The sequence below is a fragment of the Mustela putorius genome, unplaced genomic scaffold (genome assembly GCF_011764305.1).
Source record: "Mustela putorius furo isolate JIRA1106 unplaced genomic scaffold, ASM1176430v1.1 tig00000421_pilon_pilon_pilon, whole genome shotgun sequence".
NCBI lineage: Eukaryota > Metazoa > Chordata > Mammalia > Carnivora > Mustelidae > Mustela > Mustela putorius.
Genome location: NW_025421375.1, coordinates 17915675 through 17942591, shown reverse-complemented (window position 1 = coordinate 17942591; position 26917 = coordinate 17915675). Strand labels below are relative to the sequence as shown.

The following is a 26917-nucleotide window of genomic DNA, read 5'->3' as shown; positions in this document are numbered from 1 at the left end:
TCCTGGGATTGAGCCCTGCATCAGGCTCTCTGCTTAGCAGGGAGCCTGCTTCCTCCTCTCTCTCTCTCTCTCTCTCTGTGCCTGCTTCTCTGCCTACTTGCGATCTCTGTCAAATAAATAAATAAAAATTTAAAAATAAATAAATAAAAAAAATAGGATTTGATTGATTTCTTTATCATGATATTGTTGAGTGTTTAAAATATTTTTTTAATATATTCTGACAAAAGTCCTCTGTCGGCAATGTGATTTTTAAATATTTTCTTCTGATCTTTTAATTCTCTGAACAATACCTTTTACTGATTGAAAGTTTTAACTTTCCATAAATTCTATTTTACCAATTTTTTCTTTTTGGAGATTGTGCTTTTGGTATTGTATATAAGAACCCTTTGCTTACCCAAGATCACAAAGATTTGCTTTGTTAGTTTCTCCAAGTTTTATAGTTCTGCGATTTACAATTAGGTCTACAATCTATTTTGAGGTATGAGTTGAGATGCTTTTTATCTTTTCATGGAGCTATCCACTTGCTGGAGGACTGTATGTTGAAAAGATTGTCCTTTCTCCATTGAATTGCCTTTGTAACTTTTCGAAAAATCAGTTGGCCTTTTTATGTAGGTCTATTTCTGGATTCTCTCTTCTGTTACATTCATTTACATTTATTTATCCTTTCATCCTTCCTGTACTGCTTTGATTAGCTTTATGGTGTGAGTCCTCCAACTTTTTTCCTTTTTTCAAAATTGTTTTAGCTATCTTCCTTTGCCTTTCCATTTATATTTTAGAATCAGCTAATTCACATATATGAAAAATCCGGGATTTTGTTTGGGATTGCATTGAATCAAGAGATAAAACTGGGGGAAAGTGACATCTTAACAACATGGAGTCTTGGGGGTGCCTGGGTGGCTCAGTCGTTAAGCATCTGCCTTCGGCTCAGGTCATAATCCCCGGGTCCTGGGATCAAGTCCTGCATCAGGGTCCTTGCTCAGCGGGGAGCCTGCTTCTTCCTCTTACACTCCCTTTGCTTGTGTTCCCTCTCTCACTGTCTCTCCCTCTGTCAAATAAATAAGTAAAATCTTTTTAAAAACGAAACAAAACAAAACAGTATGGAGTCTTCCAATCCATGACCATAGTATATCTTTCTCTCTTCTGTATTAGTTATGTATTGCTGGTAACAAATTACTTTGAAACTTAGTGGCTGGAAACAACAAACTATTATCTTACAACATCTATAGATCAGGAATCTGGGAACAATTTAACTGGATGATTCTGGCTCAGGATCTCTCAGCAAGCTATAATCACCTCAAGGATCCTACCTGAAAGGCTTAACTTCCAACCATATCGGTCTGGCTGTGGAAGGCCTCAGAAGATGTGCTTCTGAGCTCACTCATGGGGGCTTTTCCACTTCCACAAAGCTGCCTCAGAGCACGGCCGCTGGCCTCCTCTAGAGTGAGTGATCCAAGAGAGATTGAGAAAGTATGCCTAATATGGAAGTCATAGTCATTTTTAACTTCGACTTGGAAGTGATCACATCTTCCGTTTTTTATTTATTAGAGGCAGGTCAGTAAGTTCAGTTCACATTTGAAGGGAGGGGATTACACAAGAATCTGAAGACCAGCGGGTGGAGATCACGGGGAGCCACCCGAGAGGCCACCTACCACATCTTCTTTGGTTTCTTTTATCACTGTTTTGTTGTTTGCAGCATACAGATTCTGCACGTATTTTATTAGACTTATACCTAAGTGTCAATTTTTTAATGCTATTGTAAATTGTACCTGTAGTTGCTTGTTGCTGGTGAGAAAAAATACAACTGACTTCTGTACATTATCTTATGTCCTGGGATCTTGCTAAAACCCACTTATTCTACACAATCACTATTCTGAACATTGCTTTTTTTTTTTTTTTTTAAGGATTTTTTTTATTTGTTTACTTGACAAACAGAGACAGCCAGAGAAGGAACACAAGCAGGGGGAGTTGGAGAGGGAGAACAGGCTCCTGGCTGAGCAAGGAGCCCAATGCGGGGCTGGATCCCAGCATCCTGAGACCATGACCTGAGCCTAAGGCAGACAGTTAAAAACTGAGCCACCCAGGTGCCCCTGAACACTGCTTTTTTCATTTAAAAAAGGTCTCAGAGATTAAATTATATCAGATCACAAAAATCTTAACCATTATATTTAATTGCATAGAATTCAATTCCAAAAAACTTTTTTTCTCAGGTTTATCAGTCAGAAAACTACTTACTAAAAGTTTTTCCTTCTTGTGATATATCAATATCGAATTAATAGTTACACAAATGTGGTCTACAAATAGTGTCCAGGGGCACCTGGGTGGCTCAGTGGGTTAAACCTCTGCCTTCGGCTTAAGTCATGATCTCAGGGTCCTGGGATCGAGCCCCGCATTGGGCTTTCTGCTCAGCTTGGAGCCTGCTTCCCCCCTCTCTCTACCTGCCTCTCTGCCTACTTGTGATCTCGCTGTCAAATAAATAAATAAAAAATCTTAAACAACAACAACAAAACCCACAAATACTGTCCAACTGATAATTGCTTTTGATTTTCAGGCTTTGAAGAAGTGGATTGAAGAAAATTCTGAGCTCAGCTTTCTAAACCCTGGCATATTGACTGGACGTGGCAAAACAAATCAGAACACAGGTACTATATTAGTGAATTAGAGTTAGGATACTATAAGATTATTTATAATATATTCAAATTCTTTTTTAATGCTTTATCAGGGTTCAACTAGAGAAGCAAAACCATTAAGTGATTATACACTCATACATATATACATATTTATGTTGCTTGTGTGTGGACACAAACACACACAAACTCATAGGGATTTGGGAATTAGCATGCACAACTGGTCTGGCAAAGGAAGTCGGAAATACATGAGGTAGGTGGACAGGAGCAGGTCTGAAACCCACAGGTGTGAGCTATTTGGAGTCTCTGAGGTCTGGGACTAATGCCTAAGCCCTCTTTCTTTTTTTTTTTAAATTTTTATTTATTTGACAGATCACAAGTAGGCAGAGAGGCAGGCAGAGAGAGAGAGGAGGAAGCAGGCTTCCCACTGAGCAGAGAGCCCAATGCAGGGCTCAACCCCAGGACCCTGGGATCATGACCTGAGCGGAAGGCAGAGGCGTTAACCCTGAGCCACCCAGGTACCCCCTAAGCCCTCTTTCAAAGGGTTGATTGATTATGTCAGGTCATCTGAGGATGAATCCCTTTTGTAACTTAAATGTCAAGTGATTAGGAACTTTAATTACGTCTGTGAATTCCCTTCACAGAAGCACCTAGATCAATAAGCGAGTACTGTAGTTCAGCCTAGCCACAGGAAAAAGCCATCACAGTGCTCAAATACAAAAACTTACAGACATCTCCTCTTCCCATAGGTCCTTCGGATGAAACCAAAGTTATTTTTTAAAATATTGTTAGAGCAGGTCACTCTTTTTCTCTAATTTTCAACCAGTAAATTTAGATTAGCTGGAAATAAAAATGTTCTATTTTATTGTTTTTTAAGCTAGAGACGCTTTTATGTGTATTATATATTTTTTAATTAAAAAAAAAAAGTTCAGGCACAAAATCCTGCAGTCTAGCTACAGTGGTTGAAGGATGAAGGGGTGCCTCTGTAATCCCAGGAGGATCCCTGGGTGGCCAGCCCTCACCTGACATTCCCGTAGCCGTGCTCCCCAACCCTCATTGACCAGCCAGGACAGATACTCATTCTGTTCCTCCTGTTCAGTTTTGTGTCTAATAAGCAGTCCCCATCCTGTCAGTCCTCAGGCATCGCTCTTGCACTTTCCCCTTATGCAGATTTTAAACTTTGGGAATATAATAAGTATATTCAGATTTCGAAAGTTTGGCTTTCAGTACCAAGTTTGGCTTGGTTCAATACCAAGTTTCGAAAGTTTGGCTTTCCAATACCACATTACTGCAGTTGGAATTCAAAGCTCTGCCGTCTGACTCTAACATGAGTTGATTTTCAAATTTTGGTATTTCTTTACAGATAAGCATTCAAGATAGTTTCTTGTTTGTTCGTTTATCCATCCATCACCCATCCAGCCACACTTATTTAGAAACTTATTCTGTACCAGTTATTGTGCTTCTGCCAAATAGCCTTCCCCAACCCCAAGACTGGTAGAGGTTTCTCTCCTCCCCATCCCACAGATGCAGTTCCTAAGATATCAGTATTATACCAATTTTATCAATAGCTTCCTATTGATCTCCTTCTTCCATGAGATCCTTGTAGATAAAAATGACCTTTTTAACCATTGTATTTTTACCTGACAAACTATAATTGCTGAGTAAATGATGAACAAGTAGATGACTAAGTTTAGAAATTCATGAAGTACGGCATCTGTCTTGGGCACGCTCATTATTCACTAGAAAATGATGGTAAAAAGAAATTGTTTTGGCCTTAACAAAATATATCTGAAGATTTTGGCTGCCAACGTACAGAAAAAAACTAGAACTTTTATAAATTCTCTTAACTCAGAGGTGGAGACCACTGAAATTCTTTTCTTTCTCAGTATATCACTGGCTGAGGACTGCACACTGTTAGGGTTTCAGACTTAAATTCAAGGCCCGGTTCTGTGAGTTTATCATACTTCCAAAACCTCAAGGTCTTCATCTGTAAAGGAGAATTGTAACACTTGCCACATCAGCCTCAAAGGGCTTTGAGAAATTCCATTAATTAACTGTGACACTGTTTTGCCAGCTGTAAAGTCCTATACACATGCAAAGGCATTACAATTAATTGTTTTGCAAAAAAACTATGAATTACTGATAGTTGTTGATAGTTTTGCAAAAAAAAAAAAAAATCCATATTTGTTTTGCAATAGAGCTGCACAGCTGGTTAGTGCCACAGCTGGGATTTGAACTCAGGCAGTCTGTGGCAGAGTCCAAATTGTTGAACACCACCCTAATGTCCTCTCTAAAACAAGGATAGGAATAGGCCCTACTGCCTAGGGTTGTTTTGACATCATGAATATAAAGCACTTTTCACAGTATTTGGCACGTAATAACACTCCGTTATTAATGGCTACTTTTCAAGGGTAAAGTTCCCTCTTTGATAAGTTGTGTAATGAATGCCCTCTGACTCTGACTCAGGAATGACGCTCCCAGCACAGAAGTGTGCATTGGACGCATTTAGAACCGATGGAGATAAAAAGATTCTGATTGCCACTTCAGTTGCTGATGAAGGCATCGACATTGCTGAGTGTAATTTGGTCATCTTGTATGAGTATGTGGGCAATGTCATCAGAATGATTCAAACCAGAGGTGAGAAGAGCTTTGATTCCATTACTAAATGGCTGGCGATTTCTCTGATTTGTGAGTGTGTCTGTTATTTAGAAACATACTCTGTCCTAGTCATTGTGCTTCTGGCTTTTTCTCCTTTATTAAACCATTGTGGCTATAGGACCATTGGCACCATGGACTCTGGCGTCTTTGGCCCCAAAGGCGGCTTACTTGATCAGGATTGTGTGGGTACAGTTTTGCCCACTAATATGTGTCCCATTTTAATTCTTGTTTATGATGAGTACTGTTTACTTGACCAACATTGACTGACATATTTATGGAAAGATAATTCCCACTTGGATTGAGACTTTGGCAGCCTATGTGTGGACCCTTCGTGGTTGTGCTTGTGGTAATGATGGGCCTTTGTATTCTAGAAGAGATACTCCATAGAGTTCTTCTCACTTGAACTAGGTAATCTCCTAACTAGCCTCTCTTCCTTTTCCAATTTCTGTAACAACAGCTGCATTTTACTTCCTGAAAAACAGCTCTGGGGCTGGGCATGTCACTGGGCATGTCTGGGCATGTCACTTGCCTGTATAGAGACTCCATTGTTTCCCGATTTACATGGTGTTAAAAAGCTCACAGTCCAGCACCAAATTATCTTTCCAACCTATTTCCCATTCTTCCCCTTTATTCGTTATCCACTTCTGCCAACCTGACTTCATCATTTTCTCCTTGTCGAAGAAAGCGCTCATGTACTGCTACTCATAACCTTTGTTTTACTTCCTCCCTCTTCCCCTGCTTCTGTATCACGTGTCCCTGATCCCCCAGCTGGCAATAAACTTGAATACCCATATTTCTTTTCATTTATCTTCCTTATTTTACTTAGTATTTCTACCTGTATTCTGGTGACTGTGAACATATCTATTTCCCCACCTGCTTGAAGGGTCTTGAGGGAGGATCTATTCATTATTCATATTGGAGTGCTCACGGTGTCCTCCTGAGTGTTCAAGCTGGATTGTCTTTAAGGCAGTGTCTCTGATAATGTAGCTGTCCCGTTACACTGCCTGGAGACCGACCCCCCGCAAGGAAGCCAGCCTAAGCCGCGCCCCCAGCTTAACATATAGTTTAATATGGAGGCACACACCTGCGTTGGGAGTTCCTGCTCTAACAGCTCAGCTGTCCTATGAAAGCGGGTATCAGTGAATCAGAATTGAATTTTAGGAGTACCCCTCTGTTTACCTCTTCTCAAATTTATCAAAGTTCTAAGTCAAAGACACCAAATACTTATTTTCTGATAGGCCGAGGAAGAGCAAAAGGGAGCAAGTGCTTCCTTCTGACCAGCAATGCTGATGTAATTGAAAAAGAAAAAATAAACATATACAAGGAAAACATGATGAATGAATCCATTTTAAGGCTTCAGACGTGGAATGAAGCAGTATTTAAAGAAAAGGTAAGTCTTTTATTCTGTGTCACTTTTGCAGAATCTGACCATGAGTAACAAACAGAATGTAAGGGTAGTTGGTGCCTTTTATCATATTGCTCTGAGTGTTACATGAGAACACTAAGTTTATGCTTAAAATTTTGTCCTGCAGTAAACATCAGATTCATTCTGCTTTGGGCCTCAGTGAGATTAAAATGTATGTTATTAGCGCTAATACTTGGAGTGAGGTTTTTAGTTAGTTATAAAAGGGCAAACCGAGTTAGATGGCCCTCAAGTTGGTAGCTCATCCTGAGGACTGCACCCTAACATGGCAAAACACAGCCTTCAAATTTGTCGCTAACATCCAGAGTCCTTAGAGAAAAGCTCCCCATGCACAGTGCACGTTAGAATGCCTGTTTGTAGGTGCGGGTAGGAATGCACACTGTGGAGTGTTGTATCTGTTTAGTTCAGTCTCTCTCTTTTTTTTAAAATTTTCTTAAGATTATTTATTTATTTATTTGACAGAGAGAGATCACAAGTAGGCAGAGAGGCAGGCAGAGAGAGAGAGAGAGGAGAAAGCAGGCTCCCTGCTGAGCAGAGAGCCCGATGCAGGACTCCATCCCAGGACCCCGAAATCATGACCTGAGCCGAAGGCAGCGGCTTAACCCACTGAGCCACCCAGGCGCCCTAGTTCAGTCTCTTGATAGTGACCTTCATTTTACTGCAATTTCCTCTATAACACAGAAGCATGGAACCAGACTGGGGAAGGTCAAGAAACAGAAACATGCAAATACATGCACACACAGGCTTACGTGCATGCACATATTACAAGCACCCCCACACTTTCTCTAGACCCTTTGCAGAGACTTTCATCTTGGGATCTCTGCCACTTAGAAGATATGTGACCTCAGGTAGTTACTCCGTCTCTTAAATCATCTGTCTCCACATTTGTAAAGTTGAGAAAGCAATGGTATTTAATTCACAGGGCAGTTTTAGGGATAAAATGGGGGTATATGCATTGCTCAGCACAGTACCTGGAATCAAGTAAGTGCTCAAAAAATGAGAACTGTTATGGACTGAGGCATGAGGCAGACTTTAACTTCACAGAGATGAACCTCACAATTCAGTAGACCAACTCCATAGTGTCCATAATTTTGAAAAGTCATAATCTCTTTACTCAAAAATAGTTTTGAGAAGCAGTGGTCTAAAGCAAATTAACATTTTAGCACATAAAAGGACAACTTTATGTCAGTATTCACTCATTTTTAGAAAATTTCTACCTAAGTTTAGAGACTAAAATATTTAAAAATACTTCTTCCACATTTTAATTGAGGAGAATTGCAGGGAAATTTTTTAGTTCCTCTTTAATTTTCCTCTTGAACTTTACTGAGAATAGAGGTTTTTCACTGAGTCATCTTCCCCTTTTGTAGCATATGTTGATGTTGGCTGTAAAATCTTTAAAACAGTAATAGCTTTACTACCCATGACATAATTTTTATCTCTTCCACTGGGTGACCAATGACATAGACTCATGTGTATCAGGGGAGAAAGAGTAAAAGCCTGTTGAGGGAGATGGAGGCTCGGCCATACCCAGACTCTTTTGTAGCCAGCTCACCAGGACGAGGAGTGGGATGAAGAGAGAACAGGTTATGCATCTGTTGAAGAGCACCTGGGATTCCCCAAACAGCCATAGAAAATGGGCAGCGGTGGGAAGGGATGAGAGGGAGCCCAGAACTGGTGCAGCCAGGACTTGTTGGTGGCTGGTCATTCCGTGGGTGGGGCTGGGCGTTCTGGCTCTCCGCAGGGTCTGCCCTGACATCACAGGCAAGGGTGGTTACCGTGTGGCAGGGCAGAGCATGGATCCCTCCTTGGCCTTCTCTGACACTGCTAGGTGGGAGTGTGCAGACGCTTTGTTAAAGTGGAAATCTAGGTGCGCCCTCAGTCTTTGCTGGCATGGGCTGGGGTTAGACCATAGTTGTCTGTTCCGTTCTATGATGTTTGGCAGAAATAGAAGAGCCACTGTCTGAAAGTTTTTTGTCTTGCTAGGCTGTCCCTTTCCTGGTCGTCCTTTGACTAGAGAGAGTCAAGTAGGCTTTTGTTGAGACACTTTTTTTTATCTGCGTCCATAGGCATTTCCGGTTGCCAGTTCTTTCAGTCTCAAATCTGGGGTAATAGGAGATGAAAAGAAAACCCAGGTTACTCAGTACCATTTTGTTCTTAAGATTTTGTGTTTTCTAGCTGTCTCCCTTCCTCTCTTGACCCTTCTAAATCTTCTTAGTTTTGTTTTATCTGTAACGTCCAGGTTTTTAAAGAAAAAAAAAATAATAACTTTGTTTATTTGAGAGAGAGAGAGAGAGAGTGAAAGAGAGTTGGGGGGAGGTGCAGAGGGAGAGGGACAAGCAGACACTCCCCATTGAGCAGGGATCCTGACGTGGGACTTGATCTCAGGACCCCTGGGATCGTGACTTGAGCCAAAGGCAGATGCTTAACCATCTGAGCCACCCAGGCACCCTATAATGTCCAGGTTCTTAGTTGTATGTAGGCATGCCCTAAGTTTTGAAGTAGAATGCAGTCATACCATATACATGATTTAACTTTAGTGTAACTCAAAGTACTCTCTGTGGTCAGAAGGGGAGAGAGAAAAATGATTTAGGGGATGGGGACTCTTCTGTCTGCTGTTCTATTTAATGGGTCTCTGCCCTAGAAGTGATATAACTATCCCTGAAACAGTCAATATGTATGTTTATATTTATGAATGCTTTAAAAATTTTTTGCCAACTACTAAAGTAGAAAACAGGGGTCACATGATTGTTTTATGAACATCTTTAGTATTTTATGGGCACCTTTTTTTTTTTTTTAGATTATTTCTTGTGAAAAGCGAGAGAGCAAGAGAGTGGAGGGACAGATGAAGAGGGAGAGGGAGAGAGAATCCTTAAGCAGACTCCCTGCTGAGCACTAAGCCTGATGTGGGGCTCAATCCCAGGACCCTGAGATCATGACCTGAGGTGAAACCTAGAGCCAGCTGCTTAACCAACTGAACCACCCAGGTGCTCCCTTTATGGGTATCTTTGATGCAAAAATTTAAAGGCTCATTGGAGGTCACAGTTAAACACTGACTAATAAAGAATTAGGAGAACCCAATAAAATTATCTATGGGATTTTTATAAACAAAGTCAGGTACTGTATGTTCATGGAAGTTGTAAATGAATGAATGATAATACGTGTGTGTGTGTGTGTGTTTGCGTATTTGCATGCACACAGTCATAAATACCTCCTAGTTATACCATTGTACTGACAAGGTGGTTTTGTTTTTGGTTTTTTTTGGACTTTTGCATGTAGATTCTCCAGATACAGATGCAAGAAAAATTCATCAGGGATAGTCAAGCAAAAGTAGAACCTGTACCCGATAAGGAGAATAAAAAACTGCTTTGCAGAAAGTGTAAGGGCTTTGCGTGTTACACGGCTGACATCAGAGTGGTAGAGGTAAGCGAACTTTGAGCAAAGAGCATTGGGTCATTTTTTAGCACTAATTAAACTTACTCTCTATCGGTGAGATATTTGTGGAAGAATATTATTATTTTTGTTGTTATCATGGCCGTGATATTTTAAAAAGCCAAAAAATTTTGAAAGGAAACCCATAACAATGAAGAAGAAAAAGAAGGCATTTAATTAAATATGACATAGCCACTAAAAATAATAATGGTCATGCTAAATGAATGGGGTATCTGGGATTAAATCCTAGAACAGATAAAGAATATTAATTAGAAAAAGTAAATATCTGTAGTGCCAGTAACAGTAGCGTTTCAATCCTAATTTCTTAGTTTTGACAAATATACTGTGGTATGTTAGATATTGACATTCAGGGAAGCTGGGAGAATGGGATACAGGAGATGCCTGAACAACTTTGCCCTTTTCTATAAATCTAAAGGAACTCCAAAGTAGAGTTCATTAAACGAAATGAACATGAAGCTTATGTATAATGAAAAGCTTCTTACAGACTGTGATGAAGTAGAAAAAATAACAAGGAAACAAAGTTGTTAATATGCTGTGACTTTCGGGGTGTGAAATAATAGTGGCAATACCCGCACCGCTCTCACCTGTAACGAAAAACATTAAGACATTTTCTTTGTCCAGAAAAAGACTAGAGCAAATATACTAAATATATATTTTACAGTGAGACTCTATGATTTTTCCTATTTTATGTTTTCTAAACTTTCTTTTTGGGATATAGATGACTTTTTAATTTTTTTTTTTTGAAGATTTTATTTATTTATTTGACAGAGAGATCACAAGTAGGCAGAGAGGCAGGCAGAGAGAGAGGAGGAAGCAGGCTCCCGGCTGAGCAGAGAGCCCGATGCGGGGCTCGATCCCAGGACCCTGAGATCATGACCTGAGCCGAAGGCAGCGGCTTAACCCACTGAACCACCCAGGCACCCCATAGATCACTTTTATAATGAAAACAAAATATCTCCTTATTTTAGAAAATCTGGTTAGTTATTTTTTGTTTTGTTTTGTTTTTTCCTCCTTAAAAATTTTGGATAGAGGGGTGCCTGGGTGGCTCAGTGGTTTAAGCCTCTGCCTTTGGCTCAGGTCATGATCTCAGGGTCCTGGGATCGAGCCCCACATTGGGCTCTCTGCTCAACAGAGAGCCTGCTCCCCCCCCCCCTACCTACTTGTGATCTCTCTCTCTCCATCAAATAAATAAATAAAATTGAAAAAAAATTTTTGAATAGAATAATCTCCAGAGACAAAAACTGCCTGTAACTCCATTGCTCCTGATAGAAGAGAGGCTGGTTTCGATGATTAGTTATTAGGATTCTTTTTGGTCTTTGGGAAGCTGGTCTCTGATCAGAAAATGGAGCAAGAAGCACAATATTAAGGGTGATACTAGCAAATTCCCGTGCCTTTGTAAATCGCTTCTTTATCTAGAGAACATCCTTTCAGCTCCAATTTGAGTGATTTTTCTCTTGCAAACGCCCTTTATGATCGTTTCCCTCCTGCCCCACCCCCTCCTCCCAGGGGCCCGTATATTGGGTCTGCATTTCCTCTGTACAGAGTGGTGTTTCTCGGATTTACTCTAAAGTTGACTGTAGTTGGAGCCTCTGGACACATTAGTCTGTGACCCTCTGCAGATCTCCATTGACCCTTCGTTGTTCTCTGTATCCTTTGGATTGTGCCTGTCAGGTAAACTCAGGCACTGGAGCTCTTCAAGAAATACCCGCTTTTGTTTCCGAACCAATAAAGAGTATCTACTTTCAGAAGCTTGGTTGCCCAGAAACTTCTTAGTCCTCGTTTTCATGAGATGGCCCCTATCCCCTCACTTGGCATCCCCACGCTCACTTCCACCCTTGGAACTGGGAGTCAAGTTGCATGGATTCTAGTCTGGCCTTCAGTGAATGCATATTTCCTTCTTACCCCATCTGTCACAAAAGTGGGATCCTACCTGCTTTTCATCTCAGATTGTTGTGGAGTTCATAAAAAATCACAGTTCGGTCCTGGTTCTAATGTTCTGTTTTGTGTTTTATTCAATCCCTTTGTCTGTAGGACTGCCATTACGCTGTGGTTGGAGATGCTTTCAGGAAGTGCTATGTGAGCAAATTACACCCCAAACCAAAGACCTATGGGCATTTTGAGAAGAAAGCAAAGATCTTCTGTGCCAGAGAGAACTGCTGCCATGACTGGGGAATCCATGTGAAGTATAAGACATTTGAGATTCCAGTTATAAAAATAGAAAGCTTTGTGGTGGAGGATATTGCAACTGGAGCTCAGAAGCTATATGCAAAGTGGAGGGATTTTCCTATTGAGAAGATACCCTTTGATGCTACAGAAATGTCCAAATGACCTTGGGTCCTCAGTCTTTAGCTACAGGCAAGGGGTGACCTTAACTGACAAATTAGCCCCAGTGGGTACAGTCATGGATTGCTTGTATACCACTGTGAAGACACTTTACCCAAACTTGTATCAAACTGAATATGTCACTTAACTTCACCTTCTTTTTATTGTTTTTAGCAGTTTGAACTATATCACATATGTAGAACACAAGTGATAACAGCACTAATGTTCTGTAGGCCAATGGAGCTCTAAGTACTTGGGAAAAATTAAAAAGCCTTAACTTCTTTTCTGATCTTTCCTTTCACAACTGACTGCCAGTGTAGCCACTCAGTACACATTGGAAGGAATGAATGAATGAATGAATGAATGAAACGTTGAAAGTGTTTCTACCATAAACTGACTTTTGCCCTTAACATACTGAAATTGTTCTTGTTTGGTCCTGTAAGACTGTCCCACCCCCTCCGACTTCAGGCATTAGTTGCAAATCCAGGGAATCACCTGAGCCTCTCATTGACAGGGCATAGATCAGAGGTTCCCCTGACCTCCTCCTTGAATTTGATTAATCTGCTAGAGGAGCTCACAGAACTCAGAGAAACATTGTATTTTCTTAATCACTTGTTGACTAGAAAACAGCCAGATGGGAGACATGCATAGGACAAGATGTGGGAAGAGACAAGGAGTTCCCATGTCCTTTCCTGATCTCCACCTGTTCAGCAGGTGGAAGCTCCCCAAACCCTATCCTTTGGGATTTTACGGAGGCTTTCTTATATAAGCATGACTGATCAAATCATTGGCGTTGGTGATTGATTCAACCTCCAGCTTCACTCCCTGGTTGTTAGGGGGCTGGACTGAGAGTTCCAGCCCTAGAATCTGAGTTGGTTGTTCTGGCAACCAGCTCCATCCTTAGGTGTGGTCCAAAAGCCATGTCATTAGCATAACAAGAGACCCTTTGTCACTTGTGTCACTTAGGAAATTCCAAGGGTTTTAGGAGCTCAGTGCCAGAGCTGGGGATGAAAGCCAAAGAGATATTTATTATGTAAATCACTATCTCACAAGTATCTCTTTTTATATGTGATTGCCTTTTTTTGGATGCTGTTGTTTAAGAACCCTAATAGGATGTTTAAAACACCTACTGGAGATTTGAGAAAAGTTCTTTCAGGTGTCTAAATGGTCCAATTTGTTTGAAGGTGAATGGTCCTCTCTTCAGCCAACAGAAGGCAGATTGAAGGTGAAACAAAAAAAAATATTAGAATTTCCTTATTGGATTTTTGCCCTGAGTCAAGCCACTGCCAGGCACAGAGCCTGGAACAGAGTTAGGCACTCGGTTACTATTTACTGAAGGAAAAAACCTGGTAGATAGAATGCAGACTCTTGACTGATGCCAAATGCTGGTCATTAGATTTCTCGGTCAAAAGCTGTATGTCAGAACCAAGTGGGGAGTCTTCATGGGCACGTGCCCCACCCCCATTAGGATATCTTGGCAGGGTGTCCAGCCATGTGTACTTAGTGAGGTTCCTCGGGTGGTTCAGATACAACCCATTACACACCCACAGGACCTTGTCTCTCTATGGTTCCTGCTAGTGCTGACATTGTGATGGGTTTTTCACCTGAAATGAGAAGTTGCCTTCAGTCAAATGCCTGATTGTGTAATAAGTAAACTCTGATTCCTGTTTTTACAACTGGTATTATTACTTGAATTTATTTAAAATTTAAAAAAAAATTTAAATTCAATTTGTTTAACCTGTAGTGTATTATTAGTTTCGGGGGGTAAAACTGATATTATTATTTGAATTTAAAAGACAAACCATCAAGTCAGCATTTCCTCCAGCAAGTCCTGTGAAACATACACTCTGTGAGATGCTCTGACGAAAACATTCTTGTGGTCGAGACAGGCTTCTGAACCAAAATGAGTGATTTACACCATGACCCTCATTCAAATGATGTGATTTACACCATGAGTGATTTACACCATGACCGTCATTGTGTGGGATTGTGTCAGTTCTGTGCTATCAAGACCCCTTTAACTCAGTGGTTCCCAAAGATGCTGTCCCTGGAACCCTGTTCTCCAAGGGACACCACTCCCATCCTGTGGAAGTCCCACAGCAGGTGAGCAGTCTTGCGGGAGAGCAGACAGAGCCCAACTGGAACAGTTTCAGGATCATATCAGATACTCTTTTATCATACCGCGCAGTAAAACTACACATCTCGCTCAGCAAATCTGCTCTTAATGTGTAGACCTCTGTTCTTGGGATGCAAACTATTAAAACTATCAGCTACAATTATATAATTGTTGCTTATGATAATTAGGCTGTCTGGGTGAACAAAAACTACCTGGGTGTTAAACTCTGTTTGTGGTCATGACATTTAATAGCTTCCTCAGAAAGCAGCCAGGAAGGCTTACTGTTTTTCTGGAAGTAAGTCTGCATTGCTTCTACATAACCCTGCCGGGTACTCCACTGTCCTCACATAACCCTGAAAGGGAAATTGGGCTCAAGATACGGTTCTTCATTTTGGTGACCTGGAAACTCCCAACTTTAGCATAGAGAATACTGGGAGATACATCTCCCAGATTATGAACTACTAACTATTACACCAGAGCTGCTGGTGGCTACATCCCCAGGCACAAGGAATAGCCTAGAATGAGGTAACATGAGAGGAGAAATGATAGGGAGGGAAGCTGAGTTTGAGTCAGTAGATCCAGTCAAGCCTATGGCTGTGGCTACTCTGTTCTTCACTCTGTGAGCCAATTATTGGTGGGTTTTTTTTGAAGATTTTATTTATTTGACAGAGAGACAGCACAAGTAAGCGGAGTGGCAGGCAGAGGGAGAGAGAGAGAGCCCAATGCGGGGCTTGATACCAGGATCCTGGAATCACGACCTGAGCTGAAGGCAGAGGCTCAACCCACTGAGCCACTCAGGCGCCCCACGCCAATTATTATTAACATTTTTGCTTAACCCGTTTGACTTGTGCTTCTAATAACACTGTGGTTCATTACTACTAGACCCCTGCTGGAGGTGACTCTCATCTGCTAACGGCTGTCCCATAGCCAAAGACACACGTGCTTATTTGCTGCATTAAATAAGTCTGTTGGTTAAGATAGTGTGTGCACTTAAGAATGCTTGCTTTCCTAGGAAGGGTCAGGTGTAATGGATTTGGAAAACTGTTAACAAAAGAGAAGAGAATCCCAGGGTGAAGAAGAGGACTGGCAGGCACCTTGGACAAGAGCAGCAAACATTTCGTGTGGAATGAGAGGCCTAGTGCCTTCTTGAGAAACTAGGCCAAAGGAGCTTATTTGTTCAGTCTTGTCATGGGCCAGGGTGTGACACTGGGCAAGACATTTTATTACTGAACAGGATATGGGGTACATTTGGAGGCAGAGGAGTCCAGAAGTGAAGGGACCCTGTTCTATAAGTCAGAGACACAAGACTCTGTCTCCACATAACCACGTAATGTGAGGAGCTAGACAGCTCCCCAGCAGCACAGTAACAGAGAACTAAGGCGGTAGAGGTCTGTTTTCTCAGCCCTTCTTTGTGTTTTTATGTTAGGACTGATCTTTATTTAAAGGTCATGGGCTTTTTTATACAACAAGGTTCTGTCTGTTATCTTAGGAATGCAAGCTGGGCCCCAGGAACCTCAGGGGCAGGGTTGCTCAATAACCTGTCTTATTCCTCATCTCAGGAGAGGCAGAGAGAGGTGTTCTGGCAGAGAGTCCTGGGTGTTCTGATGGCCAGGCCACATTCGCTGAGTGCTAAATTTGAGATTTAAAATTCATTACAAAGAGATGAACCTGGGGGGTGCCTGGGTGGCTCAGTGAGTTAAGCCGCTGCCTTCGGCTCAGGTCATGATCTCAGGGTCCTGGGATCGAGTCCCGCATCAGGCTCTCTGCTCAGCAGGGAGCCTGCTTCCCTCTCTCTCTCTCTGCCTGCCTCTCCGTCTACTTGTGATTTCTCTCTGTCAAATAAATAAATAAAAATCTTTAAAAAAAAAAAAAAAAAGAGATGAACCTGGGAGCTATAAGGTGACCTGTTATGAGCCAGAACCCCCAGGTCCCCATGGGACCTCTAAGGACGTGATTAAGGTTAAATAAGGTCATAAGAGTGGGGCCCCGATCTGATCCAATTAGTATCCTTAGAAGACACCAGAGAGCCAACTCCTCCTCTTTCTCCTCACACGCGCATGAAGGAAAGACATGTGAGAGGACAGGGCGGAGGTGGCTGTCTGCTAACCCGGAAGAAAGTTCTCACCAGAAAATGAATTGACTAGAAACTTGAGCCCGGACGTCTAGCCTCCAGAACTAGGAGAAAATACATTTTTGATGTTTACACTACCCAGGCTATGATATTTTGTTACGGTTGCCAGAGCAGACTATGATGAACATAAGCAGGTAGGTAAACTATAGAACATAAAGTGAAAAAAAAAAAAAATGATCTGCTCACCGTATTTGCTACTGCTACCTTCTTGTCTGCTCCCAACCAGGGCAGAGAAATCCTTTTCCTCAGCTCTTCCACTCCCCCTACCCGCCGCCCACAGTACAGATGTTGTAAAAGCAGAACTTGAAGGTCTCCCGGTTTTAGGATACTGTAGTCTGAGACTTGCTCTGCTCGAAATATTACAGACAAGAGCTTTACACACAACAGAATTCAGTTCCAAAGTCAACAAGTTTTCCTTGAAAATAGATTTAATTTTATTCAAATTACAAATGTTCTATGTCTCTCTCCAAAACCACCTCCAAAGTTCTCCTCTGGACAAATGAAAAGTTTTCTAGGGAAAAGTTCTGAAAAGAGTGAAAGAAAACATCACATTTTTTTTTTTTTTTTAGTGTTGATCCATCAAAAGGTACATAATCAAAAAATGTCAGTGTCTGACCTGTCCACGAGGTGCCTGGATCATTCCATCTGAAGGAAAAAGGCGGAGGGGAGAATCACAATCACCGCCGTGATTTGCGGTGTGAGAATGTTTTCATCTACCATGTCAGTTCATACTGGTATAACAGGCAGGGACCAGTGGCCCTCAAGGGAAGGCTTCATGGAGCAGAGGAGAAGAGAGAGGAACAGAAATGAGGACAGGGGATGCCTTCTGAGAACACTGACTAGTGTCCAGCTGAACATTAACAGGCCAAGAGTGAAAAATCAACATTCTGTGATCAGTGACTTTACAGACAAGCTCAAGTTCTCTCTTTCTGGCACTACTGACATTCCCACCATTCTAGCTTCCAAATTCTAGAAAAAGAGAAAAAGATCCACAAAAATAGAGAATGCAGAAACTGCTCATTCTGTGCCTGGAGGAATGGCACCAGTACTTCAGTGCTCACACGCCTCCATGCGGGGATGCTCTGCGCCAAGGACCCGGCTGGCTAGTGGCGCTTTGCTCCCCCGGTGCAGCTCCAAGCCTGGGGCTCCGAGCGCAGCTTGCCTACTTGGCCATCTTGCGGATCATGTAGTTGAGGATGCCTCCGTTGTGGAAATAAGTGAGCTCCACGTCCGTGTCGAACCTCATGATGGCCTGGAAGGTCTTCCCAGTATCCAGCTGTGACGACAAAGAAGCAGAGGAGAACCAGTGGGGGAGGAGGCTGGGCAGCTGTGTCAGGAGGGACGCCCCCCTCTGCCCTCAGAGCTGCCCCTCAAAGTGTGGTCCACACACCAGTAGAGCCAGCGGCACATGGGGTCACATGCTGTCCCAGCTCTAGCCCAGACCCAGTGAATCAGGGGCTATATTTGGACCAGCCCCCCAGCCGACTCCTCTGTGCAGCAAAGCACCGTGGGGTGTGAATGACGGAGATGAAGGACACCCAAGGGCCAAGTCTCTCGGGGCAGCAGCTCCTAGTGATGTTAGACCTCCTCTGGGAGCCATGTGTCAGCAGAGGTCTCACTGAGGTGGCCCCTTAGGCAGCTGGTGCAGCTGCTGATCCTGGGATGTCAGCGCTGGGCACCTGCCTTGCCTCCCCTCAGGAGCTGTCACATTACCTTTGGGCTAACCAAAACCTGGCACCTGAGGTGAGGCTCAAGAATGGGGTATGTCCACATTTTGATAATAAAAAGATGTTTTTTAGATCATGTGAAAATGTCCTGTCACTGAGCTTCCCGCACTCTTCTCTGGGTTCAAGAGAGATTGGGAGTCAGAGGAGACAGTGGGGCTGGTGGGGATGGGGAGTAAGAAAGGAACTGATGGTAATTTTGTGAGTAAACGGAAATAGGTAATCAATCAACAGGGGTCCTCCTCACTGTGTTGTGAAGACAGAGCAGGTGACAGCAGAACTCCTAGGTCTAACGCACTCCTACTGAGTGATTGTTTTCCTTCCAAATCCACTCATTTCCTTCTTGCGATTGACGATGAACACAGGGTCCCGTTACTTGGGCGTGGCATGGGGGAGGAGCTCCAGCTTACCTTGACCTGCACTTTCATTCGTGGTGTAAGGTTTTCTGGAATGATGATGGTGTATCGTTCCCGCCCCGTGAGTCCCAGGGTGTCTGCAGTCTCCCCAGGGAGGTATTCAAGGGGAATCACCCCCATTCCCACCAAGTTACTGCGGTGAATGCGCTCGTAGCTCTCAGCCAGGACAGCTTTGATTCCCTGAGGAGCCAAGACAGTACTTTGGACACAGTTTCCATTTTCTTTAGATACACAGAAACTTGACAAAAGGCTTCTTCAGTCAAAACTCCTCTCACACCTAAATTCTAAGTACCAATGAGTCATTTACATAAACAGTTACTCTAGTAAATAATACCGCAGCTGGTCTGCACTGACTGCCTACAATGTACAGGCAGTAAAATAAAGTGGCTTCTCTCAGCCCATCCCCACCAGCCCTAGGAGATAGAGGCAACTGCTGTCCCATCACCCACACAGTCAGTGGTGGTAGCTGGTATTTAACCCATGCAGCTTCACCACATACTTAGCTGCTTTGTGATACAACATCTCTTAGCACACTTCCATCATATCTAGAATCCATACTGCAGAACAACATAAAAAAATTTTTCTCTTCTCTCCCTTGAATAGGTGCAGACATGAAAAATTTTAATGGAAAACAACTTTCAGAACAACTACAGAGAAAGGAACAGAGATGTGCTGCTTTTGTGATTCCTGTTTCAAGAACAGGAGGTCTTCCGTATGGATCTGTGTACACATGTGTTCACTTTGGAGGGAGTGGCAGCTTTGTAAACACATACTATGCACGTCCCTAGGCTGGGTGAGGGCTGCGCAGGGCTGCAGACCAGGTAGGTGTCCAGCCCCCTCTGCCGTGAGGAGAGCCCAGCACTGTTGAGCAGCCTGGCTGGGGAGGCCGGAGCTCGGCGCTGTTCTGTACAGAAGCCTAGAGCCCAGCGGACCCCTTGTGCGCCAGTCCTCTCAGCCTCCTTCAGCTCTTACAGCCCCCTGCGGCTGCACTGCCAGCTTCCAGCCCCATCCCTAAAACCCTTTCCTCTTCCGTAATTTCTCTGGTTCTTTTCAGCAGCTTCTAGAAAAGGTAGGCTTTTGATATATTACCAAGTAATCAAAGAACATCTTTTATTCCCTCCACAAAGCAAAATGATTGATAAAAAACAAAACAAAGCAATAAGTGTGATGTTCACAGAGATTTACTGAAGCCTGGACCCCCGGAGGGCTGCCTGCCAGACCCTGCCTTCTTTACTGTATGTGTGGAAATCACTGTACGAGGTGTTTCCAAAGTTTTAATTTGCTCGAGTCATAAATCACTGAGATTGGCACCAGCTAGGTCATCTTACCCTACCCTGAGAATAGAAGCTGAAGCAGGACTCTTCCCTGCTTTGGGGGCCGGACGATGCTCAAGAGGTGACAACCGTCTGCTCCCTGCATGGCCCCTCCATGGGGACACCTCACACGGCTCAGGCCCTGAAATGGCCGAAGGTTCTGAGGAGCTGCCTGTCTGTGTCCAGAGAGAGCTGCCTTTTCTAGACAGTCTATAAACCGACTCACGGGCAGTGGAAAGCCACTGTAAGAAGTGCACTCCCCAAGTCTGTCCAGAGCATAGGCTCCTTACTTTTACCCTCCCATGAACCTCCTGAGAGACAACATGGGAGCAGCAGCCCAGGCTTACTGCTTCCTGGAACAACAGCCTGAAATGCACCGTGTCCCTCAACCTGAATAATAAGAAAACCGTGCCATTTTCCCCCATAAAAAAAGTCATGTTTACACATATTTGAAAATAATTCCAGAGACTTCACAGACCCTCTTCCCAACTGCTCCACAGACACCCCCAATGATCCACGGTTTGTAGAATACGAGTATCTGATCTGAGGAACCAGTTCAACTCTACGTTACCCTTCACTGAGTGGGGTAAAGGCAGATCTGCCAAGAAGCAGGAGCTGAACAAACAGCACCTGCTTTCCTGAGCCTGTGGGCTCCCTCCACGTCACACTCACCAGGAGGAAAGGGCCCTTGGCCGCCCAGTCTCGGGAGCTGCCTGAGCCGTACTCTTTGCCGGCCAGAATGATCAGGGGCAGGCCTGCTTGCTGGTACTGCTCGGCGGCATCGAACACGTCAAGCTGAGGAAGAAAAAAGCAAGGTTTACACACGCAGCAGAGCATGGACACAGGCCAGGGGGACCTGGTGGGAAGGACAGGGTCTTCAGGGGCCCAAGTCAACACGAAGCCAACCGCCAACACAACCAATCAGTGGCCTGCTCTACAGATCTCCAACTAGCTCCCATCCATTCACCCCTCCCATGAGCTGTATATTCTTTTAACTGAAATGCCTAGTTTTTGTCCTGGTTTTAGAAAACCTAAGGCATCAAATCCTAAGGCATCAAGGGGAAAAAAAAAGTAGATCAGATTTTTTTCCCCTCTTCCACTGATTTAACTATTATAAAGCTTAGAAAACAGAGAATCCCACCTAAACCTGGGTTTTGACTCATTCTCAGGGACTCAGTGATGGCCACTTATGTAGGGTAGCAACTACAAAGAAGGTGACATGTTCTGAAATGACATAAAATGCAAACATACATACATGGATTTATTTTAGATAAAGTGAGTGGGGGGGAGAGGCAGAGGGGGAGAGAGGATCTTCAAGCAGACTCCCTGCTGAGCACAGGGCCTGGGGTGGGGCTTGATTCCAGGACCCTGAGACCATGACCTGAGCCAAAATCAACAGTGAGCCACTTAACCGACTGGGTCACCCAGTGCCCCAAAATGCAAACTTGTATTATTCACCTTTCTATAAGGAGGTCAAGACAGAGCAGAAACACAGGTGGAAGCACAGATCAATACAGGACAAGAGGATTAACTAATATTTTGGTATATATGAGAAATATCTTCCACAAATGTCTTCATTTGTTTCTCGCAAGAACTCTGAATGTTCTGCTATGCCAAGACTTCACAAAGACATTGGATATCATTGCTGGTGACAGGAAACAGTTGTTCTTCCTGGCTACGTAAGTAAAAAAAATTTAAAAAAAAGAAAAGAAAAAAATCCCCCAAGAGGGTTTCCTTCAAAAGAAGCTCTAGAAAGGTGTATAATCAACCTTTCAAGTAAGCTTTCACAAATTACTATTTCGGTGGGCTGATGGAGCCTGTGGTTGGTTCCACATGGCGTTACTCAAATCTGGGGAGCTTATAAAGCAACGGCTCCCTGCACATGCCCTCTCTTCTAAAGAAGAGGACATAAAATTTGGTGGTTTCTTCTGTTACTGTGCCTCTGTGTCTTCAGTATTATATTTAAACTCCCAGTTCTCTATTTCTCCGTTTTTATTATCAATTTCCTGCTTTGATGGGTATTTAGTTCTCTCTCCTTTTAAAAAGATTTTATTTATTTGAGAGAGACAGTGTGTGCGAGCAGAAGGAGGGACAGAGGGAAAGGGAGAGAATCCTAAATCAGACCCCTCGCTGAGCGCAGAGCCCGAGGGAGAACTCGATTCCAGGACCCTGAGATCATGACCTGAGCTGAAATCAAGATGCTTAAAGGACTGAGCCACCCAGACACCCCAGGGATTTAGTTCTCGTAACTACTGTTCCCCTGGGTACCCTCTCCCTAGCCTCCCAATATAATTATGTCATACATTTTGGATGAGTCAATATTTGGTGTTTGTACTACTTTAACCATGTGAATGTTATTTATAGCTGAGTCAAGTAATGTACTCTGATTGCCTTTTCCTGGTAATTAAGAAAAATTTCCACTGGAATTAATAATTTCCTTTTTGTATGTGTGCTCACCTGTTTCTATGTCCCAACCCACCAGTTAATCCTCACTCTGCCTAAAGGATAATTCTCTGAAGACATTCAACTGTATCAGGAAGTCTGTCATTTAAAAATCTCTTCCATGGGGATGCCTGGGTGGCTTAGTAGGTAAAGTGTGAAGCATCTGCCTTTGCCTCAGGTGATGATCCCATCAGTCTAGCTCCCTGCTCAGTAGGGAATCTGCTTCTCCCTCTGCCCCTCACCTCACTCAAGCTCTCTCTCTCAAATAAATAAATAAAATCTTTAAAAAAAAATTAAAAATAAAAAAGAAAGTTAAATTCTTTTCCATGGAGTTCTCTCTCCAGGAGCTTCAGTCCTAATTTGGACTGATTCTCCTCTAGAGGTGGTGCATTCCTGTGATGGAAGAATCTTCCTTCACCAACATCTTGGGGATTCCCTGCACTTCTTTTTCCTGGATCCTACATCTTCCCTCTTTTTGCCTTATTTCATCATTTTGGTAAAAAACATTCACCAAGTATCTTCCTGAGGAGTATTTTTAAGGTTTTTGAATCTGAATGTGTTATTACTTTAACATGGGACACAGAATTTAGGGGTGCAGCCAGTCTAAGTTTCCGGTGTTGGTTTGAGCACTTCTGATCCCCAGCACATGGCACAGAAGCTGTTTTTCCCTCTTTGGAAGTTTCTAGATCTTGTCCTCATCGCTGCTGTTCTTAACTTCACACCAAAGCGATTTGGAGCTGGTCTTCCATAATCATGTCGGTATGCAGTGGCTGTTCTGTGGAGTCGGATCTGGCAGTGGGGGAGTTTTCCTTGCGTTACTTCCCGGATAATAACCTCTCTTCTCTTCTCAGCATCTCTGTTTAGTCAGATGCTGAGCCTCCTCATTTCAGACTTTAATTTTTTTATAGTTTCTCTAATTTTTCCTTTGTCTTTCTATTCTATACTCGGAGAGTTTTTCTCAACTAATCAACTTTTCCTAAGGAGCCTTTTTTTTTTTTTTTTAAACAGCATTTTCTTTCTTTTTTAATTACTATTTTTTACCAAGAGCCCTTTCTTGTCCTTTGATAACTATATGCCAACAGAAAACCATTTCATCACTCTGAGAAGATAATCATTTTTTCATTTTCTTGTACTCTTGCATTATCTCTGTTTTTTTCCCTTCCCCCTCTGTTTTTTGTCTAGGTCTATCTTTCAAGTTCAAGTCTTGGCTCAAATGGCTGTTCATCTCCGATTCTGGTCTCCTTATGTAAGAGGAGGCCCTGAACATCTGATGAGAAGTCCTGTGTCGTGGCGGGTTGGTAAATATGTGAGGTTCGCTATGACATTCAGTATACTGGAGCCCCTCCCCCTCCCCCCACCCTGCCAGTGTCTATACTGCCCGTCTTTCCCCTTGTCTCTTGGGCATTCCACCACCTAACTGTATCTTTTCCATTTAATAGCTTGTTTATCATCCCTGGTCCTCCTTGAACAACTACCTACTGGGCACTGACTTCTGTTGGGTCCTGGTGATCAGTGATGACCCAGGAAGAGTTTGCTTTACCAAGATCTGTTATAAGTGAAGCAATATGGGTGGTGGTAAACCACACTGACACTGGAGCCAGGCTCCCTGGGTTTTATTTTAAAGATTTATTGATTGATTGATTTTAGGCAGGGAGGGGCAGAGGAGAAGAGAGAAAATTAAGCAGACTCTGGGCTTAGTGCGGAGACTGTTGCAGGGCTCGATCTTGTGACCCTGAGATCTCAACCTAAGCCAAAACCCAAAGTTGGATGTCCCACTAACTGAGCCACCCAGGTGCCCCCAGATTCCTTGGGTTTAATCTCCATTTTTATTATCTTAATGGACAAGTATGGTACCTCCCTCAAAGGGTGGTTATGAGAATTAAAGTAGTCAATATAGGCAAAGAGCTTAGAGCAGTATGTGGGATGTAGTAAGTTCTATAGAAATCCTAGCTGTTACTATTCTTAAGTCAGGAGGGTGATTTCTCAAGTAACTTAAACAGTTCTCAAGCAGCTTGGCAGCTCCTGCTGGAGAGGGAAGCAACACGGAGGATCCACGACATGCTCCAGATCCTCTGCTCTGTATTTAATACACATCATTCTATTTAAGCTTAGGCCTCACCGCCTCACAGGGTGGATATCCTGCTTCAAAGGTCAGAAGAATGAAGCTCAGAGAGGGAAATAACTTGCTGAAGGCTCCACAGCCGGTCTGTCAGACTCAAAGCACAGACTCTCTTGCCTGTCACACACCTCCCTCCCGTGTGGGAATGAACAGTTCCTGCTGTAACAGGCCAACTGCAAAGGCATTCCGTCAGGACCCATGCAGACCTCCGTGGGCCTCTATGTTCCTCTATGGGGACTTAATTAAATGCTAATAAAGTCATACAGTAGCACCTGTTGATAACTATCCTCTATCTTAACCTGAAGTTCCCCTTCAAATACTCTGAACTGATGACATTTCACTCAGAGGCTTCATAAACTCAACTCCCAGGAAGCCATGAAGCAGAATCTCTAAGCAGGAAGATAAAGTTGTAAAACTTTAAAGGGCATCTCTATCCATGATCAACTCTCTCGAAATAAGAGGTACCACGGGGCTCTAAAGAAAAGCAAGGCCCAAAGGAAAGCCACCACATAAATGTCCAATCACCCAGAGCCTGACAAAGGGATAGTACTCACAATTTCTCCAGAAGGCAGATGTATAGTCTGTGGTGCCTGCTTGTTCAAAAATTTGTTTAATAAGCGAATGTTGGCAAATGTTCCCCGTGCCATGATGGCATCATTCCCTCGGCGGGAGCCATAGGAGTTGAATTCTCGTGGAGTCAAGCTAAGAATGCAAGCAGGGGAGGAGCTAGGTTAGTGAACAGTGCAAAGACAAAAATTAGCTTCCATCAAGAAAAAGGAAAAACCACCGACCTAGATATCTAAGTCTACTAAGCATCACTCTCCAAGGCAGAAAAGCTGGTTCTTGTATCTTCTGCTGAGGGTAGAGTCAGAGCTTAAAGGTGGGACAGTGAAAGGGGGAAATCAACATTGTCTCAGGGTCAACTTCTAGTCTTTCAAATCTGAATAGAAAAACCAGGAGGAACTCTAATGAGTATTCATTTTACTGATTCAGTAGGGTAGCCTAGAAAGTGTCACAAAAGATAAAATATTAGGGCGCCTGGGTGGCTCAATGGTTAAGCAACTGCCTTCGGCTCAGGTCATTATCCTGGAGTCCCGGAATCGAGTCCCACATCAGGCTCCCAGCTCCAAGGGGAGTCTGCTTCTCCCTCTGACCTTCTCCCCTCTCATGCTCTCTCTTACTGTCTCTCTCTCAAATAAATAAATAAATAAATCTAAAAAAAAAAAGATAAAATATTAAAAATGGGTAAGAAAAAGGAAAGCAAAAGACTAATCAGCATGGGCCAGTTGGGCAGAGCCAAGAATTAGGGAAACACAAAATATGCTCTGTAAACTAACTGGAAGGAGGTATACATTTGTCCTCAAGTCATCAAGAACACAGGACAGGCAACATGATTTACAATTTTCATAAGATAAAAGTCAGAGTGGTGCCAAAGAGGCAGAACAGCTCTTCCTGGTCCTGAAATCAAAGAAAAATCCTGTCTGGGGGCCCCGGTGAAAAGACACTTTGTGACAGCAGGAACATTTTATAATTAACACAGCAATCGGCTCACTGGGTTTCTTTAAAAAGCTAGGATGTGTGTGTGAGTGGTAGTTTGATCTCACCATGAGATGTGATCTGGAGATGGAGAGAGTCTGTGAATGGGATTCAGGAGCAGGTGAGCATGTCTACAAACTCCTACAAAATCCAGAATGTTGGGGATATGTGCATTTTTCTAGGAAGGTAGGATTCTTTTCATTCAATTCCCTAGAGTCCATATCTCAAAAATGTCAACCATCACCAATCAAAGAAAGTAGTGGTCACTGCTTCTTTCCTTAGTTTCTTTCTCCAGCCTCAACCGCTGTGTCTGTTTATTGGTGAATCCTTTTCTCCCATTCATTCATTCATTCATTCAGCAACTACTGAGCCCCAGCTACGTGCCAAGAACTATTCTCAGGGGTTGGGATGGATCAAGGAACAACACAGATGATGATTCCTGCCCTTGCAGGGCTTACTTCTAAAAGGTAGAGACAGGGGTGCCTGGGTGGCTCAGTGGGTTAAGCCTCTGCCTTCAGCTCAGGTCATGATCTCAGGGTCCTGGGATCGAGCCCCACATCGGGCTCTCTGCTCGGCAGGAAGCCTGCTCCCCGCCCCACCCCCCCGCCTACTTGTGATCTCTGTCTCTGTCAAAATAAATAAA

At 43.2% G+C, this 26917-nt stretch overlaps 2 protein-coding genes across 8 annotated transcripts in view; one reads left to right on the top strand and one right to left on the bottom strand.

Moving 5' to 3' along the window:
- Positions 1 to 12759, top strand: part of DDX58 (DExD/H-box helicase 58) — a 56378-nt gene extending 43619 nt beyond the window's left edge. For all 5 annotated transcript variants that reach the window (XM_045079687.1, XM_004765361.3, XM_004765360.3 and 2 more), the window contains exons 14-18: positions 2549 to 2639; positions 5091 to 5261; positions 6521 to 6672; positions 9982 to 10125; positions 12187 to 12759. In XM_045079687.1, the coding sequence (XP_044935622.1) occupies positions 2549 to 2639; positions 5091 to 5261; positions 6521 to 6672; positions 9982 to 10125; positions 12187 to 12483 (855 nt within the window). In that variant the 3' untranslated portion in view covers positions 12484 to 12759. The remainder of the gene's footprint in view (positions 1 to 2548; positions 2640 to 5090; positions 5262 to 6520; positions 6673 to 9981; positions 10126 to 12186) is intronic.
- A 4375-nt stretch (positions 12760 to 17134) lies between these two features.
- The window catches only part of ACO1 (aconitase 1), a 56530-nt gene continuing 46747 nt past the window's right edge, over positions 17135 to 26917 (bottom strand). For 2 of the 3 annotated variants that reach the window (XM_045079685.1, XM_004765365.3), the window contains exons 18-21: positions 25293 to 25440; positions 20850 to 20972; positions 18859 to 19044; positions 17135 to 18000 (exon numbers count right to left, since the gene is read on the bottom strand). In XM_045079685.1, the coding sequence (XP_044935620.1) occupies positions 17887 to 18000; positions 18859 to 19044; positions 20850 to 20972; positions 25293 to 25440 (571 nt within the window). In that variant the 3' untranslated portion in view covers positions 17135 to 17886. Of the gene's footprint in view, positions 18001 to 18858; positions 19045 to 20849; positions 20973 to 25292; positions 25441 to 25529; positions 25679 to 26917 lie in introns of those variants that run through there. The other variant, XR_006606667.1, reaches the window with a different exon arrangement.